This window comes from Rhamphochromis longiceps, linkage group LG6 (assembly GCF_057381845.1).
Source record: "Rhamphochromis longiceps isolate RC_006_pf linkage group LG6, R_longiceps_female_GT1.1, whole genome shotgun sequence".
NCBI lineage: Eukaryota > Metazoa > Chordata > Actinopteri > Cichliformes > Cichlidae > Rhamphochromis > Rhamphochromis longiceps.
This window is the reverse complement of record NC_140562.1, coordinates 57,044-74,839: the sequence shown is the minus strand read 5'-3', so window position 1 is coordinate 74,839 and position 17,796 is coordinate 57,044. Positions and strand designations below refer to the sequence as shown.

The 17,796-nt window shown below is 39.6% G+C and overlaps 6 protein-coding genes across 6 annotated transcripts; all 6 read right to left on the bottom strand.

Annotated features, from left to right (window-relative positions):
- Positions 1 to 2,232: 2,232 nt before the first annotated feature.
- Positions 2,233 to 3,165, bottom strand: LOC146667013 (uncharacterized). The gene has a single exon (XM_085408877.1). It carries the CDS (start codon positions 3,163 to 3,165, stop codon positions 2,233 to 2,235), a length of 933 nt encoding a protein of 310 aa, XP_085265003.1.
- Positions 3,166 to 5,397: 2,232 nt separating this feature from the next.
- On the bottom strand, positions 5,398 to 6,330 carry LOC146667012 (uncharacterized). The gene has a single exon (XM_085408878.1). The coding sequence runs from the start codon at positions 6,328 to 6,330 to the stop codon at positions 5,398 to 5,400; it is 933 nt and encodes a 310-aa protein (XP_085265004.1).
- Positions 6,331 to 7,529: 1,199 nt separating this feature from the next.
- Positions 7,530 to 8,462, bottom strand: LOC146667011 (uncharacterized). Its single transcript, XM_085408876.1, has one exon. It carries the CDS (start codon positions 8,460 to 8,462, stop codon positions 7,530 to 7,532), a length of 933 nt encoding a protein of 310 aa, XP_085265002.1.
- Positions 8,463 to 10,717: 2,255 nt separating this feature from the next.
- On the bottom strand, positions 10,718 to 11,650 carry LOC146667010 (uncharacterized). Its single transcript, XM_085408873.1, has one exon. It carries the CDS (start codon positions 11,648 to 11,650, stop codon positions 10,718 to 10,720), a length of 933 nt encoding a protein of 310 aa, XP_085264999.1.
- Positions 11,651 to 12,849: 1,199 nt separating this feature from the next.
- Positions 12,850 to 13,782, bottom strand: LOC146667009 (uncharacterized). The gene has a single exon (XM_085408874.1). It carries the CDS (start codon positions 13,780 to 13,782, stop codon positions 12,850 to 12,852), a length of 933 nt encoding a protein of 310 aa, XP_085265000.1.
- A 2,255-nt stretch (positions 13,783 to 16,037) lies between these two features.
- On the bottom strand, positions 16,038 to 16,970 carry LOC146667008 (uncharacterized). The gene has a single exon (XM_085408875.1). The coding sequence runs from the start codon at positions 16,968 to 16,970 to the stop codon at positions 16,038 to 16,040; it is 933 nt and encodes a 310-aa protein (XP_085265001.1).
- Positions 16,971 to 17,796: the final 826 nt, after the last annotated feature.

Here is a 17,796-nt window from a genome sequence, read left to right as displayed (position 1 = left end):
TTTAGGTTTGGGTGGAGGAAGAGTACTCTACTTTGGGAGAAGGTTATAAGCGCTTTCATCTGAAAACACAATTCAATCGCTAGCTTAAAATCACCTGCAAGGGAATTCTACAACTGTGTGTCGAGGCACCCCTATTTATAGATTTTTATGGCCTGGCATGTGACATCATGGTGGCCTGGCATGTGACATCATGGTAGCCTGTCTTTGTTCTGTCATTTAAGCCCCACCCCCCTGGTTACTGTTGCTATTGTAACTATTATATTATGAATGCTGGTAGCTAGCATTCCACACACACACATACACTTTTTGCCAAGGTTCCAGCTGCAGTCACCAAGACATGTAAATGTATTTAGTAACCCTCTGGGGTCCAGAGTATAATTGGCCGTTTTTGACTACTTTTGATTTTACCTCTATATTTCACCTTTAAAAAAATCTTCTTCTTTTTTTTTTTTTTTGGCACAACCTCAAATATCTGAAATTTGAGTTAATTTTTCATTTATACTATATTTGCACAATAGATCTAAATTCAGACAAAAAAAATTCAAAATCCGAGTAGAAAATACTTGTCATTTTTACTGTAAAAGCCACAAACATGTTTAAGGAATTGTTTTCATAACTTGAAATGCGAATAGAAGTTGTACATTTGTAAAAATTATGCACAAGTTTTGCAAACAACTTTATGTTCAGTATAATATATGCAGGTTTTCTTCCTGAATACTATCGTTGTTTATATTTACTGCGGGAAGAAACGGTTTTTATAAGGAAAAACACTAGAAAGCACTCAGTCCCCCTCCCAACTCCCCCAGCCTTTCCTATTGGTGAAAAAATATACCATGTGGACCAATCAAAAAATGATAGGGCAACATAGCATTTAGTTGTTTACGAAGGCGGGCAGGTGTATACATATAGTTTGAGTCTGACGGCTCTTTGTTTGCTTCTCATCTGTAAACTCTGCATACTCTCTCATGTGATTCAGTTTGTTTTGAAAAGTCTCAACAGGATCTTGAGCTTTATTGTGAAAGGTTTACGTGGAAAACAAACAAGCGTACAGCGGAACCACGCGATGGTTTTACCGTCATTGTTGCTAACGAAAACACGTAAAAACAGGCACTTGCCCGCCCATAGTGTGGTTATATTAAATATAAGAGAAAGAGAGAACTTTAAGAAATTAATATAGCCACTAAGGTGACCGTCAAAACGATGAAAAATACTGCTGTAAACAGTTTATTTTACGACATCGCGAAACAAACGATAGCGTAATAGGAAACGATAGACATTTTTATATCGTCATTTGATATATATCGTTATATCGAACAGCCCTAACATACACTCTTATATTTGTACATATATTTATTCTTATAATTCTCAGATTTACCCATTCGTATATTTTGCTTGTTCTTATGTTATTGTATTTTGCACACCTCTGTTGCACACACATAAGAATTTCGCTCACATGTGCTGTACCAGTGTACCTGCACATGTTATGTGATACGGGAAATCTCCAATTTTTTTTAATTTTGTTTTTTTTGAGATTAAATAATATACCATTGTAAAGACGACACAAGAGTTCCAGAGGCTCTTCTGGGAGCCAGAGTCGACCAGAAAAGGTTTCCCCGAGCTTGAGTCCTCTATGAAGAGCAGCCTTTCCTTATCGGCAGCGGTCACAGCCGCTACAGAGCGCTGGCAGGCTTGTTTCCCTGGGCCTTAAAACTGCAAAGGCGGCACGGTGCTGTCACGCTGATGGTAAAAACACAGGCCTTTACCACAGTGCCGCTGTGCCACTTTATTTTTTAACAAAACACTACGATTTATGTATAAAGAACTGCCTATTCTACTACTTATTGAAGAAAAGAATCCACAAAAGATTAGTTTTACTTTCTTTTATTTGTTCCAGATAAATTCTAAATTATTTTTTAAAAAGCAATGAAATGCATCAGATGTCTCCCATGCTTTCTTTTCTGCTGTAATTTTTTTTTTTTTGAACATAAATTGGCCTATTGAAAATAAAATGTAGTAAGAAACACTAAATTTTTTCAATAGGCCAATTTATGTTTAAGAAAACCCCAACAATCAAATGATCCCATCTGAGCAAGCACTGGGCGACGGTGGGAAGGAAAAACTCCTTTGTCTTAAAAAGAAGAAACCTTCGACAGAACCAGGCTCAGATGGTGCGGCTTCTGTCAAGACCGGTTGGGGGTTAGGTAGTTAAAAAACTACTCTAACGGTACAGCACTACAGCTTTTTGGTGGAAATGGGTGGAAGGATGGGTGTTACACCTCGTTTCATTGGAGGTCTTACAGGTGGTCGGGGTGTAGATTCAGCTTTTTTACAAATAGGTGGCAGAGGGACAGGACTAGGTCGTGGAATTATAACTGATTGGGTGGGAATCGGTTGCTTTCCACTTCTGGATATAGGTGGAACACACATCCTACGAAAAGGTGGTAGGTTGTCGGTCGAGAAAGTTTCCTTTTTCGTTGGTTGTGTGACTTGAGGAGCGGGTGTCAACTTTGTGTTTTTCGGTCTAATGGGTGGCAGTGGAGTCCGCTGTAACTGTTGTTCGTCAGATGCATCTTCCCTGCCTACGTAAATGTATTTATGTTCCTCAAAAAGGGCAATGTCTTTTTCAACTTGACTCATTGCCTCTTCAAGAAACATTTTGTAATTGTATTTTTTGTGCTGTGAAGGGGAGATAGTAAAAGGGAGGGATTGATATTCAAAGTTTAGCTCATTAAACCTCCTCTTTAGGCCCTGGAGAATGTTTTGTTTCTCCTGTTCGGCCAGTGGTTTAACTGTTTCCTGTTGTTTTGTTAACCAGGCATCATTGTCCTGCTTAGCCTTTTCTTTCTCTGCCTTTCTTCTACGCAGGTAGCCTGGAACGATTCCGTAATCGTTTTTCTGTAAATAAAAGGGGACAAGTCCAGATTTCTCAAGGAGCTGCTTGTCCCCTTTGCGTGTATCCACACAAGCAGGTTGAGCCATGACTTTCTTCATGCCTGTGTGTTCTGGTTTTTTCCTGAATGTGTGTTCAGGTTTTTCGCCTTCTGGCCTCTGTGGGCACATTTCGCGATGAGATGGGGCCTTAACTGTTCTTGGCACCATGGTCCTGTGTTCATTTTTATATTTATTTTCTAATACAATTGCTTCCCTGTATTTAGAAATATACATTTTAGGTTTGGGTGGAGGAAGAGTACTCTACTTTGGGAGAAGGTTATAAGCGCTTTCATCTGAAAACACAATTCAATCGCTAGCTTAAAATCACCTGCAAGGGAATTCTACAACTGTGTGTCGAGGCACCCCTATTTATAGATTTTTATGGCCTGGCATGTGACATCATGGTGGCCTGGCATGTGACATCATGGTAGCCTGTCTTTGTTCTGTCATTTAAGCCCCACCCCCCTGGTTACTGTTGCTATTGTAACTATTATATTATGAATGCTGGTAGCTAGCATTCCACACACACACATACACTTTTTGCCAAGGTTCCAGCTGCAGTCACCAAGACATGTAAATGTATTTAGTAACCCTCTGGGGTCCAGAGTATAATTGGCCGTTTTTGACTACTTTTGATTTTACCTCTATATTTCACCTTTAAAAAAATCTTCTTCTTTTTTTTTTTTTTTGGCACAACCTCAAATATCTGAAATTTGAGTTAATTTTTCATTTATACTATATTTGCACAATAGATCTAAATTCAGACAAAAAAAATTCAAAATCCGAGTAGAAAATACTTGTCATTTTTACTGTAAAAGCCACAAACATGTTTAAGGAATTGTTTTCATAACTTGAAATGCGAATAGAAGTTGTACATTTGTAAAAATTATGCACAAGTTTTGCAAACAACTTTATGTTCAGTATAATATATGCAGGTTTTCTTCCTGAATACTATCGTTGTTTATATTTACTGCGGGAAGAAACGGTTTTTATAAGGAAAAACACTAGAAAGCACTCAGTCCCCCTCCCAACTCCCCCAGCCTTTCCTATTGGTGAAAAAATATACCATGTGGACCAATCAAAAAATGATAGGGCAACATAGCATTTAGTTGTTTACGAAGGCGGGCAGGTGTATACATATAGTTTGAGTCTGACGGCTCTTTGTTTGCTTCTCATCTGTAAACTCTGCATACTCTCTCATGTGATTCAGTTTGTTTTGAAAAGTCTCAACAGGATCTTGAGCTTTATTGTGAAAGGTTTACGTGGAAAACAAACAAGCGTACAGCGGAACCACGCGATGGTTTTACCGTCATTGTTGCTAACGAAAACACGTAAAAACAGGCACTTGCCCGCCCATAGTGTGGTTATATTAAATATAAGAGAAAGAGAGAACTTTAAGAAATTAATATAGCCACTAAGGTGACCGTCAAAACGATGAAAAATACTGCTGTAAACAGTTTATTTTACGACATCGCGAAACAAACGATAGCGTAATAGGAAACGATAGACATTTTTATATCGTCATTTGATATATATCGTTATATCGAACAGCCCTAACATACACTCTTATATTTGTACATATATTTATTCTTATAATTCTCAGATTTACCCATTCGTATATTTTGCTTGTTCTTATGTTATTGTATTTTGCACACCTCTGTTGCACACACATAAGAATTTCGCTCACATGTGCTGTACCAGTGTACCTGCACATGTTATGTGATACGGGAAATCTCCAATTTTTTTTAATTTTGTTTTTTTTGAGATTAAATAATATACCATTGTAAAGACGACACAAGAGTTCCAGAGGCTCTTCTGGGAGCCAGAGTCGACCAGAAAAGGTTTCCCCGAGCTTGAGTCCTCTATGAAGAGCAGCCTTTCCTTATCGGCAGCGGTCACAGCCGCTACAGAGCGCTGGCAGGCTTGTTTCCCTGGGCCTTAAAACTGCAAAGGCGGCACGGTGCTGTCACGCTGATGGTAAAAACACAGGCCTTTACCACAGTGCCGCTGTGCCACTTTATTTTTTAACAAAACACTACGATTTATGTATAAAGAACTGCCTATTCTACTACTTATTGAAGAAAAGAATCCACAAAAGATTAGTTTTACTTTCTTTTATTTGTTCCAGATAAATTCTAAATTATTTTTTAAAAAGCAATGAAATGCATCAGATGTCTCCCATGCTTTCTTTTCTGCTGTAATTTTTTTTTTTTTGAACATAAATTGGCCTATTGAAAATAAAATGTAGTAAGAAACACTAAATTTTTTCAATAGGCCAATTTATGTTTAAGAAAACCCCAACAATCAAATGATCCCATCTGAGCAAGCACTGGGCGACGGTGGGAAGGAAAAACTCCTTTGTCTTAAAAAGAAGAAACCTTCGACAGAACCAGGCTCAGATGGTGCGGCTTCTGTCAAGACCGGTTGGGGGTTAGGTAGTTAAAAAACTACTCTAACGGTACAGCACTACAGCTTTTTGGTGGAAATGGGTGGAAGGATGGGTGTTACACCTCGTTTCATTGGAGGTCTTACAGGTGGTCGGGGTGTAGATTCAGCTTTTTTACAAATAGGTGGCAGAGGGACAGGACTAGGTCGTGGAATTATAACTGATTGGGTGGGAATCGGTTGCTTTCCACTTCTGGATATAGGTGGAACACACATCCTACGAAAAGGTGGTAGGTTGTCGGTCGAGAAAGTTTCCTTTTTCGTTGGTTGTGTGACTTGAGGAGCGGGTGTCAACTTTGTGTTTTTCGGTCTAATGGGTGGCAGTGGAGTCCGCTGTAACTGTTGTTCGTCAGATGCATCTTCCCTGCCTACGTAAATGTATTTATGTTCCTCAAAAAGGGCAATGTCTTTTTCAACTTGACTCATTGCCTCTTCAAGAAACATTTTGTAATTGTATTTTTTGTGCTGTGAAGGGGAGATAGTAAAAGGGAGGGATTGATATTCAAAGTTTAGCTCATTAAACCTCCTCTTTAGGCCCTGGAGAATGTTTTGTTTCTCCTGTTCGGCCAGTGGTTTAACTGTTTCCTGTTGTTTTGTTAACCAGGCATCATTGTCCTGCTTAGCCTTTTCTTTCTCTGCCTTTCTTCTACGCAGGTAGCCTGGAACGATTCCGTAATCGTTTTTCTGTAAATAAAAGGGGACAAGTCCAGATTTCTCAAGGAGCTGCTTGTCCCCTTTGCGTGTATCCACACAAGCAGGTTGAGCCATGACTTTCTTCATGCCTGTGTGTTCTGGTTTTTTCCTGAATGTGTGTTCAGGTTTTTCGCCTTCTGGCCTCTGTGGGCACATTTCGCGATGAGATGGGGCCTTAACTGTTCTTGGCACCATGGTCCTGTGTTCATTTTTATATTTATTTTCTAATACAATTGCTTCCCTGTATTTAGAAATATACATTTTAGGTTTGGGTGGAGGAAGAGTACTCTACTTTGGGAGAAGGTTATAAGCGCTTTCATCTGAAAACACAATTCAATCGCTAGCTTAAAATCACCTGCAAGGGAATTCTACAACTGTGTGTCGAGGCACCCCTATTTATAGATTTTTATGGCCTGGCATGTGACATCATGGTGGCCTGGCATGTGACATCATGGTAGCCTGTCTTTGTTCTGTCATTTAAGCCCCACCCCCCTGGTTACTGTTGCTATTGTAACTATTATATTATGAATGCTGGTAGCTAGCATTCCACACACACACATACACTTTTTGCCAAGGTTCCAGCTGCAGTCACCAAGACATGTAAATGTATTTAGTAACCCTCTGGGGTTTATTGTATTTTGCACACCTCTGTTGCACACACATAAGAAATTCACTCACATGTGTTGTACCAGTGTACCTGCACATGTTATGTGATACGGGAAATCTCCAATTTTTTTAATTTTTTAATTTTTTTTGAGATTAAATAATATACCATTGTAAAGACGACACAAGAGTTCCAGAGGCTCTTCTGGGAGCCAGAGTCGACCAGAAAAGGTTTCCCCGAGCTTGAGTCCTCTATGAAGAGCAGCCTTTCCTTATCGGCAGCGGTCACAGCCGCTACAGAGCGCTGGCAGGCTTGTTTCCCTGGGCCTTAAAACTGCAAAGGCGGCACGGTGCTGTCACGCTGATGGTAAAAACACAGGCCTTTACCACAGTGCCGCTGTGCCACTTTATTTTTTAACAAAACACTACGATTTATGTATAAAGAACTGCCTATTCTACTACTTATTGAAGAAAAGAATCCACAAAAGATTAGTTTTACTTTCTTTTATTTGTTCCAGATTAATTCTAAATTATTTTTTAAAAAGCAATGAAATGCATCAGATGTCTCCCATGCTTTCTTTTCTGCTGTAATTTTTTTTTTCCTTGAACATAAATTGGCCTATTGAAAATAAAATGTAGTAAGAAACACTAAATTTTTTCAATAGGCCAATTTATGTTTAAGAAAACCCCAACAATCAAATGATCCCATCTGAGCAAGCACTGGGCGACGGTGGGAAGGAAAAACTCCTTTGTCTTAAAAAGAAGAAACCTTCGACAGAACCAGGCTCAGATGGTGCGGCTTCTGTCAAGACCGGTTGGGGGTTAGGTAGTTAAAAAACTACTCTAACGGTACAGCACTACAGCTTTTTGGTGGAAATGGGTGGAAGGATGGGTGTTACACCTCGTTTCATTGGAGGTCTTACAGGTGGTCGGGGTGTAGATTCAGCTTTTTTACAAATAGGTGGCAGAGGGACAGGACTAGGTCGTGGAATTATAACTGATTGGGTGGGAATCGGTTGCTTTCCACTTCTGGATATAGGTGGAACACACATCCTACGAAAAGGTGGTAGGTTGTCGGTCGAGAAAGTTTCCTTTTTCGTTGGTTGTGTGACTTGAGGAGCGGGTGTCAACTTTGTGTTTTTCGGTCTAATGGGTGGCAGTGGAGTCCGCTGTAACTGTTGTTCGTCAGATGCATCTTCCCTGCCTACGTAAATGTATTTATGTTCCTCAAAAAGGGCAATGTCTTTTTCAACTTGACTCATTGCCTCTTCAAGAAACATTTTGTAATTGTATTTTTTGTGCTGTGAAGGGGAGATAGTAAAAGGGAGGGATTGATATTCAAAGTTTAGCTCATTAAACCTCCTCTTTAGGCCCTGGAGAATGTTTTGTTTCTCCTGTTCGGCCAGTGGTTTAACTGTTTCCTGTTGTTTTGTTAACCAGGCATCATTGTCCTGCTTAGCCTTTTCTTTCTCTGCCTTTCTTCTACGCAGGTAGCCTGGAACGATTCCGTAATCGTTTTTCTGTAAATAAAAGGGGACAAGTCCAGATTTCTCAAGGAGCTGCTTGTCCCCTTTGCGTGTATCCACACAAGCAGGTTGAGCCATGACTTTCTTCATGCCTGTGTGTTCTGGTTTTTTCCTGAATGTGTGTTCAGGTTTTTCGCCTTCTGGCCTCTGTGGGCACATTTCGCGATGAGATGGGGCCTTGACTGTTCTTGGCACCATGGTCCTGTGTTCATTTTTATATTTATTTTCTAATACAATTGCTTCCCTGTATTTAGAAATATACATTTTAGGTTTGGGTGGAGGAAGAGTACTCTACTTTGGGAGAAGGTTATAAGCGCTTTCATCTGAAAACACAATTCAATCGCTAGCTTAAAATCACCTGCAAGGGAATTCTACAACTGTGTGTCGAGGCACCCCTATTTATAGATTTTTATGGCCTGGCATGTGACATCATGGTGGCCTGGCATGTGACATCATGGTGGCCTGGCATGTGACATCATGGTAGCCTGTCTTTGTTCTGTCATTTAAGCCCCACCCCCCTGGTTACTGTTGCTATTGTAACTATTATATTATGAATGCTGGTAGCTAGCATTCCACACACACACATACACTTTTTGCCAAGGTTCCAGCTGCAGTCACCAAGACATGTAAATGTATTTAGTAACCCTCTGGGGTCCAGAGTATAATTGGCCGTTTTTGACTACTTTTGATTTTACCTCTATATTTCACCTTTAAAAAAATCTTCTTCTTTTTTTTTTTTTTTGGCACAACCTCAAATATCTGAAATTTGAGTTAATTTTTCATTTATACTATATTTGCACAATAGATCTAAATTCAGACAAAAAAAATTCAAAATCCGAGTAGAAAATACTTGTCATTTTTACTGTAAAAGCCACAAACATGTTTAAGGAATTGTTTTCATAACTTGAAATGCGAATAGAAGTTGTACATTTGTAAAAATTATGCACAAGTTTTGCAAACAACTTTATGTTCAGTATAATATATGCAGGTTTTCTTCCTGAATACTATCGTTGTTTATATTTACTGCGGGAAGAAACGGTTTTTATAAGGAAAAACACTAGAAAGCACTCAGTCCCCCTCCCAACTCCCCCAGCCTTTCCTATTGGTGAAAAAATATACCATGTGGACCAATCAAAAAATGATAGGGCAACATAGCATTTAGTTGTTTACGAAGGCGGGCAGGTGTATACATATAGTTTGAGTCTGACGGCTCTTTGTTTGCTTCTCATCTGTAAACTCTGCATACTCTCTCATGTGATTCAGTTTGTTTTGAAAAGTCTCAACAGGATCTTGAGCTTTATTGTGAAAGGTTTACGTGGAAAACAAACAAGCGTACAGCGGAACCACGCGATGGTTTTACCGTCATTGTTGCTAACGAAAACACGTAAAAACAGGCACTTGCCCGCCCATAGTGTGGTTATATTAAATATAAGAGAAAGAGAGAACTTTAAGAAATTAATATAGCCACTAAGGTGACCGTCAAAACGATGAAAAATACTGCTGTAAACAGTTTATTTTACGACATCGCGAAACAAACGATAGCGTAATAGGAAACGATAGACATTTTTATATCGTCATTTGATATATATCGTTATATCGAACAGCCCTAACATACACTCTTATATTTGTACATATATTTATTCTTATAATTCTCAGATTTACCCATTCGTATATTTTGCTTGTTCTTATGTTATTGTATTTTGCACACCTCTGTTGCACACACATAAGAATTTCGCTCACATGTGCTGTACCAGTGTACCTGCACATGTTATGTGATACGGGAAATCTCCAATTTTTTTTAATTTTGTTTTTTTTGAGATTAAATAATATACCATTGTAAAGACGACACAAGAGTTCCAGAGGCTCTTCTGGGAGCCAGAGTCGACCAGAAAAGGTTTCCCCGAGCTTGAGTCCTCTATGAAGAGCAGCCTTTCCTTATCGGCAGCGGTCACAGCCGCTACAGAGCGCTGGCAGGCTTGTTTCCCTGGGCCTTAAAACTGCAAAGGCGGCACGGTGCTGTCACGCTGATGGTAAAAACACAGGCCTTTACCACAGTGCCGCTGTGCCACTTTATTTTTTAACAAAACACTACGATTTATGTATAAAGAACTGCCTATTCTACTACTTATTGAAGAAAAGAATCCACAAAAGATTAGTTTTACTTTCTTTTATTTGTTCCAGATAAATTCTAAATTATTTTTTAAAAAGCAATGAAATGCATCAGATGTCTCCCATGCTTTCTTTTCTGCTGTAATTTTTTTTTTTTTGAACATAAATTGGCCTATTGAAAATAAAATGTAGTAAGAAACACTACATTTTTTCAATAGGCCAATTTATGTTTAAGAAAACCCCAACAATCAAATGATCCCATCTGAGCAAGCACTGGGCGACGGTGGGAAGGAAAAACTCCTTTTTCTTAAAAAGAAGAAACCTTCGACAGAACCAGGCTCAGATGGTGCGGCTTCTGTCAAGACCGGTTGGGGGTAAGGTAGTTAAAAAACTACTCTAACGGTACAGCACTACAGCTTTTTGGTGGAAATGGGTGGAAGGATGGGTGTTACACCTCGTTTCATTGGAGGTCTTACAGGTGGTCGGGGTGTAGATTCAGCTTTTTTACAAATAGGTGGCAGAGGGACAGGACTAGGTCGTGGAATTATAACTGATTGGGTGGGAATCGGTTGCTTTCCACTTCTGGATATAGGTGGAACACACATCCTACGAAAAGGTGGTAGGTTGTCGGTCGAGAAAGTTTCCTTTTTCGTTGGTTGTGTGACTTGAGGAGCGGGTGTCAACTTTGTGTTTTTCGGTCTAATGGGTGGCAGTGGAGTCCGCTGTAACTGTTGTTCGTCAGATGCATCTTCCCTGCCTACGTAAATGTATTTATGTTCCTCAAAAAGGGCAATGTCTTTTTCAACTTGACTCATTGCCTCTTCAAGAAACATTTTGTAATTGTATTTTTTGTGCTGTGAAGGGGAGATAGTAAAAGGGAGGGATTGATATTCAAAGTTTAGCTCATTAAACCTCCTCTTTAGGCCCTGGAGAATGTTTTGTTTCTCCTGTTCGGCCAGTGGTTTAACTGTTTCCTGTTGTTTTGTTAACCAGGCATCATTGTCCTGCTTAGCCTTTTCTTTCTCTGCCTTTCTTCTACGCAGGTAGCCTGGAACGATTCCGTAATCGTTTTTCTGTAAATAAAAGGGGACAAGTCCAGATTTCTCAAGGAGCTGCTTGTCCCCTTTGCGTGTATCCACACAAGCAGGTTGAGCCATGACTTTCTTCATGCCTGTGTGTTCTGGTTTTTTCCTGAATGTGTGTTCAGGTTTTTCGCCTTCTGGCCTCTGTGGGCACATTTCGCGATGAGATGGGGCCTTAACTGTTCTTGGCACCATGGTCCTGTGTTCATTTTTATATTTATTTTCTAATACAATTGCTTCCCTGTATTTAGAAATATACATTTTAGGTTTGGGTGGAGGAAGAGTACTCTACTTTGGGAGAAGGTTATAAGCGCTTTCATCTGAAAACACAATTCAATCGCTAGCTTAAAATCACCTGCAAGGGAATTCTACAACTGTGTGTCGAGGCACCCCTATTTATAGATTTTTATGGCCTGGCATGTGACATCATGGTGGCCTGGCATGTGACATCATGGTAGCCTGTCTTTGTTCTGTCATTTAAGCCCCACCCCCCTGGTTACTGTTGCTATTGTAACTATTATATTATGAATGCTGGTAGCTAGCATTCCACACACACACATACACTTTTTGCCAAGGTTCCAGCTGCAGTCACCAAGACATGTAAATGTATTTAGTAACCCTCTGGGGTTTATTGTATTTTGCACACCTCTGTTGCACACACATAAGAAATTCACTCACATGTGTTGTACCAGTGTACCTGCACATGTTATGTGATACGGGAAATCTCCAATTTTTTTAATTTTTTAATTTTTTTTGAGATTAAATAATATACCATTGTAAAGACGACACAAGAGTTCCAGAGGCTCTTCTGGGAGCCAGAGTCGACCAGAAAAGGTTTCCCCGAGCTTGAGTCCTCTATGAAGAGCAGCCTTTCCTTATCGGCAGCGGTCACAGCCGCTACAGAGCGCTGGCAGGCTTGTTTCCCTGGGCCTTAAAACTGCAAAGGCGGCACGGTGCTGTCACGCTGATGGTAAAAACACAGGCCTTTACCACAGTGCCGCTGTGCCACTTTATTTTTTAACAAAACTCTACGCTTTATGTATAAAGAACTGCCTATTCTACTACTTATTGAAGAAAAGAATCCACAAAAGATTAGTTTTACTTTCTTTTATTTGTTCCAGATTAATTCTAAATTATTTTTTAAAAAGCAATGAAATGCATCAGATGTCTCCCATGCTTTCTTTTCTGCTGTAATTTTTTTTTTCCTTGAACATAAATTGGCCTATTGAAAATAAAATGTAGTAAGAAACACTAAATTTTTTCAATAGGCCAATTTATGTTTAAGAAAACCCCAACAATCAAATGATCCCATCTGAGCAAGCACTGGGCGACGGTGGGAAGGAAAAACTCCTTTGTCTTAAAAAGAAGAAACCTTCGACAGAACCAGGCTCAGATGGTGCGGCTTCTGTCAAGACCGGTTGGGGGTTAGGTAGTTAAAAAACTACTCTAACGGTACAGCACTACAGCTTTTTGGTGGAAATGGGTGGAAGGATGGGTGTTACACCTCGTTTCATTGGAGGTCTTACAGGTGGTCGGGGTGTAGATTCAGCTTTTTTACAAATAGGTGGCAGAGGGACAGGACTAGGTCGTGGAATTATAACTGATTGGGTGGGAATCGGTTGCTTTCCACTTCTGGATATAGGTGGAACACACATCCTACGAAAAGGTGGTAGGTTGTCGGTCGAGAAAGTTTCCTTTTTCGTTGGTTGTGTGACTTGAGGAGCGGGTGTCAACTTTGTGTTTTTCGGTCTAATGGGTGGCAGTGGAGTCCGCTGTAACTGTTGTTCGTCAGATGCATCTTCCCTGCCTACGTAAATGTATTTATGTTCCTCAAAAAGGGCAATGTCTTTTTCAACTTGACTCATTGCCTCTTCAAGAAACATTTTGTAATTGTATTTTTTGTGCTGTGAAGGGGAGATAGTAAAAGGGAGGGATTGATATTCAAAGTTTAGCTCATTAAACCTCCTCTTTAGGCCCTGGAGAATGTTTTGTTTCTCCTGTTCGGCCAGTGGTTTAACTGTTTCCTGTTGTTTTGTTAACCAGGCATCATTGTCCTGCTTAGCCTTTTCTTTCTCTGCCTTTCTTCTACGCAGGTAGCCTGGAACGATTCCGTAATCGTTTTTCTGTAAATAAAAGGGGACAAGTCCAGATTTCTCAAGGAGCTGCTTGTCCCCTTTGCGTGTATCCACACAAGCAGGTTGAGCCATGACTTTCTTCATGCCTGTGTGTTCTGGTTTTTTCCTGAATGTGTGTTCAGGTTTTTCGCCTTCTGGCCTCTGTGGGCACATTTCGCGATGAGATGGGGCCTTAACTGTTCTTGGCACCATGGTCCTGTGTTCATTTTTATATTTATTTTCTAATACAATTGCTTCCCTGTATTTAGAAATATACATTTTAGGTTTGGGTGGAGGAAGAGTACTCTACTTTGGGAGAAGGTTATAAGCGCTTTCATCTGAAAACACAATTCAATCGCTAGCTTAAAATCACCTGCAAGGGAATTCTACAACTGTGTGTCGAGGCACCCCTATTTATAGATTTTTATGGCCTGGCATGTGACATCATGGTGGCCTGGCATGTGACATCATGGTGGCCTGGCATGTGACATCATGGTAGCCTGTCTTTGTTCTGTCATTTAAGCCCCACCCCCCTGGTTACTGTTGCTATTGTAACTATTATATTATGAATGCTGGTAGCTAGCATTCCACACACACACATACACTTTTTGCCAAGGTTCCAGCTGCAGTCACCAAGACATGTAAATGTATTTAGTAACCCTCTGGGGTCCAGAGTATAATTGGCCGTTTTTGACTACTTTTGATTTTACCTCTATATTTCACCTTTAAAAAAATCTTCTTCTTTTTTTTTTTTTTTGGCACAACCTCAAATATCTGAAATTTGAGTTAATTTTTCATTTATACTATATTTGCACAATAGATCTAAATTCAGACAAAAAAAATTCAAAATCCGAGTAGAAAATACTTGTCATTTTTACTGTAAAAGCCACAAACATGTTTAAGGAATTGTTTTCATAACTTGAAATGCGAATAGAAGTTGTACATTTGTAAAAATTATGCACAAGTTTTGCAAACAACTTTATGTTCAGTATAATATATGCAGGTTTTCTTCCTGAATACTATCGTTGTTTATATTTACTGCGGGAAGAAACGGTTTTTATAAGGAAAAACACTAGAAAGCACTCAGTCCCCCTCCCAACTCCCCCAGCCTTTCCTATTGGTGAAAAAATATACCATGTGGACCAATCAAAAAATGATAGGGCAACATAGCATTTAGTTGTTTACGAAGGCGGGCAGGTGTATACATATAGTTTGAGTCTGACGGCTCTTTGTTTGCTTCTCATCTGTAAACTCTGCATACTCTCTCATGTGATTCAGTTTGTTTTGAAAAGTCTCAACAGGATCTTGAGCTTTATTGTGAAAGGTTTACGTGGAAAACAAACAAGCGTACAGCGGAACCACGCGATGGTTTTACCGTCATTGTTGCTAACGAAAACACGTAAAAACAGGCACTTGCCCGCCCATAGTGTGGTTATATTAAATATAAGAGAAAGAGAGAACTTTAAGAAATTAATATAGCCACTAAGGTGACCGTCAAAACGATGAAAAATACTGCTGTAAACAGTTTATTTTACGACATCGCGAAACAAACGATAGCGTAATAGGAAACGATAGACATTTTTATATCGTCATTTGATATATATCGTTATATCGAACAGCCCTAACATACACTCTTATATTTGTACATATATTTATTCTTATAATTCTCAGATTTACCCATTCGTATATTTTGCTTGTTCTTATGTTATTGTATTTTGCACACCTCTGTTGCACACACATAAGAATTTCGCTCACATGTGCTGTACCAGTGTACCTGCACATGTTATGTGATACGGGAAATCTCCAATTTTTTTTAATTTTGTTTTTTTTGAGATTAAATAATATACCATTGTAAAGACGACACAAGAGTTCCAGAGGCTCTTCTGGGAGCCAGAGTCGACCAGAAAAGGTTTCCCCGAGCTTGAGTCCTCTATGAAGAGCAGCCTTTCCTTATCGGCAGCGGTCACAGCCGCTACAGAGCGCTGGCAGGCTTGTTTCCCTGGGCCTTAAAACTGCAAAGGCGGCACGGTGCTGTCACGCTGATGGTAAAAACACAGGCCTTTACCACAGTGCCGCTGTGCCACTTTATTTTTTAACAAAACACTACGATTTATGTATAAAGAACTGCCTATTCTACTACTTATTGAAGAAAAGAATCCACAAAAGATTAGTTTTACTTTCTTTTATTTGTTCCAGATAAATTCTAAATTATTTTTTAAAAAGCAATGAAATGCATCAGATGTCTCCCATGCTTTCTTTTCTGCTGTAATTTTTTTTTTTTTGAACATAAATTGGCCTATTGAAAATAAAATGTAGTAAGAAACACTACATTTTTTCAATAGGCCAATTTATGTTTAAGAAAACCCCAACAATCAAATGATCCCATCTGAGCAAGCACTGGGCGACGGTGGGAAGGAAAAACTCCTTTTTCTTAAAAAGAAGAAACCTTCGACAGAACCAGGCTCAGATGGTGCGGCTTCTGTCAAGACCGGTTGGGGGTAAGGTAGTTAAAAAACTACTCTAACGGTACAGCACTACAGCTTTTTGGTGGAAATGGGTGGAAGGATGGGTGTTACACCTCGTTTCATTGGAGGTCTTACAGGTGGTCGGGGTGTAGATTCAGCTTTTTTACAAATAGGTGGCAGAGGGACAGGACTAGGTCGTGGAATTATAACTGATTGGGTGGGAATCGGTTGCTTTCCACTTCTGGATATAGGTGGAACACACATCCTACGAAAAGGTGGTAGGTTGTCGGTCGAGAAAGTTTCCTTTTTCGTTGGTTGTGTGACTTGAGGAGCGGGTGTCAACTTTGTGTTTTTCGGTCTAATGGGTGGCAGTGGAGTCCGCTGTAACTGTTGTTCGTCAGATGCATCTTCCCTGCCTACGTAAATGTATTTATGTTCCTCAAAAAGGGCAATGTCTTTTTCAACTTGACTCATTGCCTCTTCAAGAAACATTTTGTAATTGTATTTTTTGTGCTGTGAAGGGGAGATAGTAAAAGGGAGGGATTGATATTCAAAGTTTAGCTCATTAAACCTCCTCTTTAGGCCCTGGAGAATGTTTTGTTTCTCCTGTTCGGCCAGTGGTTTAACTGTTTCCTGTTGTTTTGTTAACCAGGCATCATTGTCCTGCTTAGCCTTTTCTTTCTCTGCCTTTCTTCTACGCAGGTAGCCTGGAACGATTCCGTAATCGTTTTTCTGTAAATAAAAGGGGACAAGTCCAGATTTCTCAAGGAGCTGCTTGTCCCCTTTGCGTGTATCCACACAAGCAGGTTGAGCCATGACTTTCTTCATGCCTGTGTGTTCTGGTTTTTTCCTGAATGTGTGTTCAGGTTTTTCGCCTTCTGGCCTCTGTGGGCACATTTCGCGATGAGATGGGGCCTTAACTGTTCTTGGCACCATGGTCCTGTGTTCATTTTTATATTTATTTTCTAATACAATTGCTTCCCTGTATTTAGAAATATACATTTTAGGTTTGGGTGGAGGAAGAGTACTCTACTTTGGGAGAAGGTTATAAGCGCTTTCATCTGAAAACACAATTCAATCGCTAGCTTAAAATCACCTGCAAGGGAATTCTACAACTGTGTGTCGAGGCACCCCTATTTATAGATTTTTATGGCCTGGCATGTGACATCATGGTGGCCTGGCATGTGACATCATGGTGGCCTGGCATGTGACATCATGGTAGCCTGTCTTTGTTCTGTCATTTAAGCCCCACCCCCCTGGTTACTGTTGCTATTGTAACTATTATATTATGAATGCTGGTAGCTAGCATTCCACACACACACATACACTTTTTGCCAAGGTTCCAGCTGCAGTCACCAAGACATGTAAATGTATTTAGTAACCCTCTGGGGTCCAGAGTATAATTGGCCGTTTTTGACTACTTTTGATTTTACCTCTATATTTCACCTTTAAAAAAATCTTCTTCTTTTTTTTTTTTTTTGGCACAACCTCAAATATCTGAAATTTGAGTTAATTTTTCATTTATACTATATTTGCACAATAGATCTAAATTCAGACAAAAAAAATTCAAAATCCGAGTAGAAAATACTTGTCATTTTTACTGTAAAAGCCACAAACATGTTTAAGGAATTGTTTTCATAACTTGAAATGCGAATAGAAGTTGTACATTTGTAAAAATTATGCACAAGTTTTGCAAACAACTTTATGTTCAGTATAATATATGCAGGTTTTCTTCCTGAATACTATCGTTGTTTATATTTACTGCGGGAAGAAACGGTTTTTATAAGGAAAAACACTAGAAAGCACTCAGTCCCCCTCCCAACTCCCC

Bases quoted from the DNA above. Each gene is read 5' to 3' on its own strand.
- LOC146667009 (XM_085408874.1), bottom strand. From the start codon at position 13,782: ATGTATATTTCTAAATACAGGGAAGCAATTGTATTAGAAAATAAATAT.
- LOC146667008 (XM_085408875.1), bottom strand. From the start codon at position 16,970: ATGTATATTTCTAAATACAGGGAAGCAATTGTATTAGAAAATAAATAT.
- LOC146667010 (XM_085408873.1), bottom strand. From the start codon at position 11,650: ATGTATATTTCTAAATACAGGGAAGCAATTGTATTAGAAAATAAATAT.
- LOC146667011 (XM_085408876.1), bottom strand. From the start codon at position 8,462: ATGTATATTTCTAAATACAGGGAAGCAATTGTATTAGAAAATAAATAT.
- LOC146667013 (XM_085408877.1), bottom strand. From the start codon at position 3,165: ATGTATATTTCTAAATACAGGGAAGCAATTGTATTAGAAAATAAATAT.
- LOC146667012 (XM_085408878.1), bottom strand. From the start codon at position 6,330: ATGTATATTTCTAAATACAGGGAAGCAATTGTATTAGAAAATAAATAT.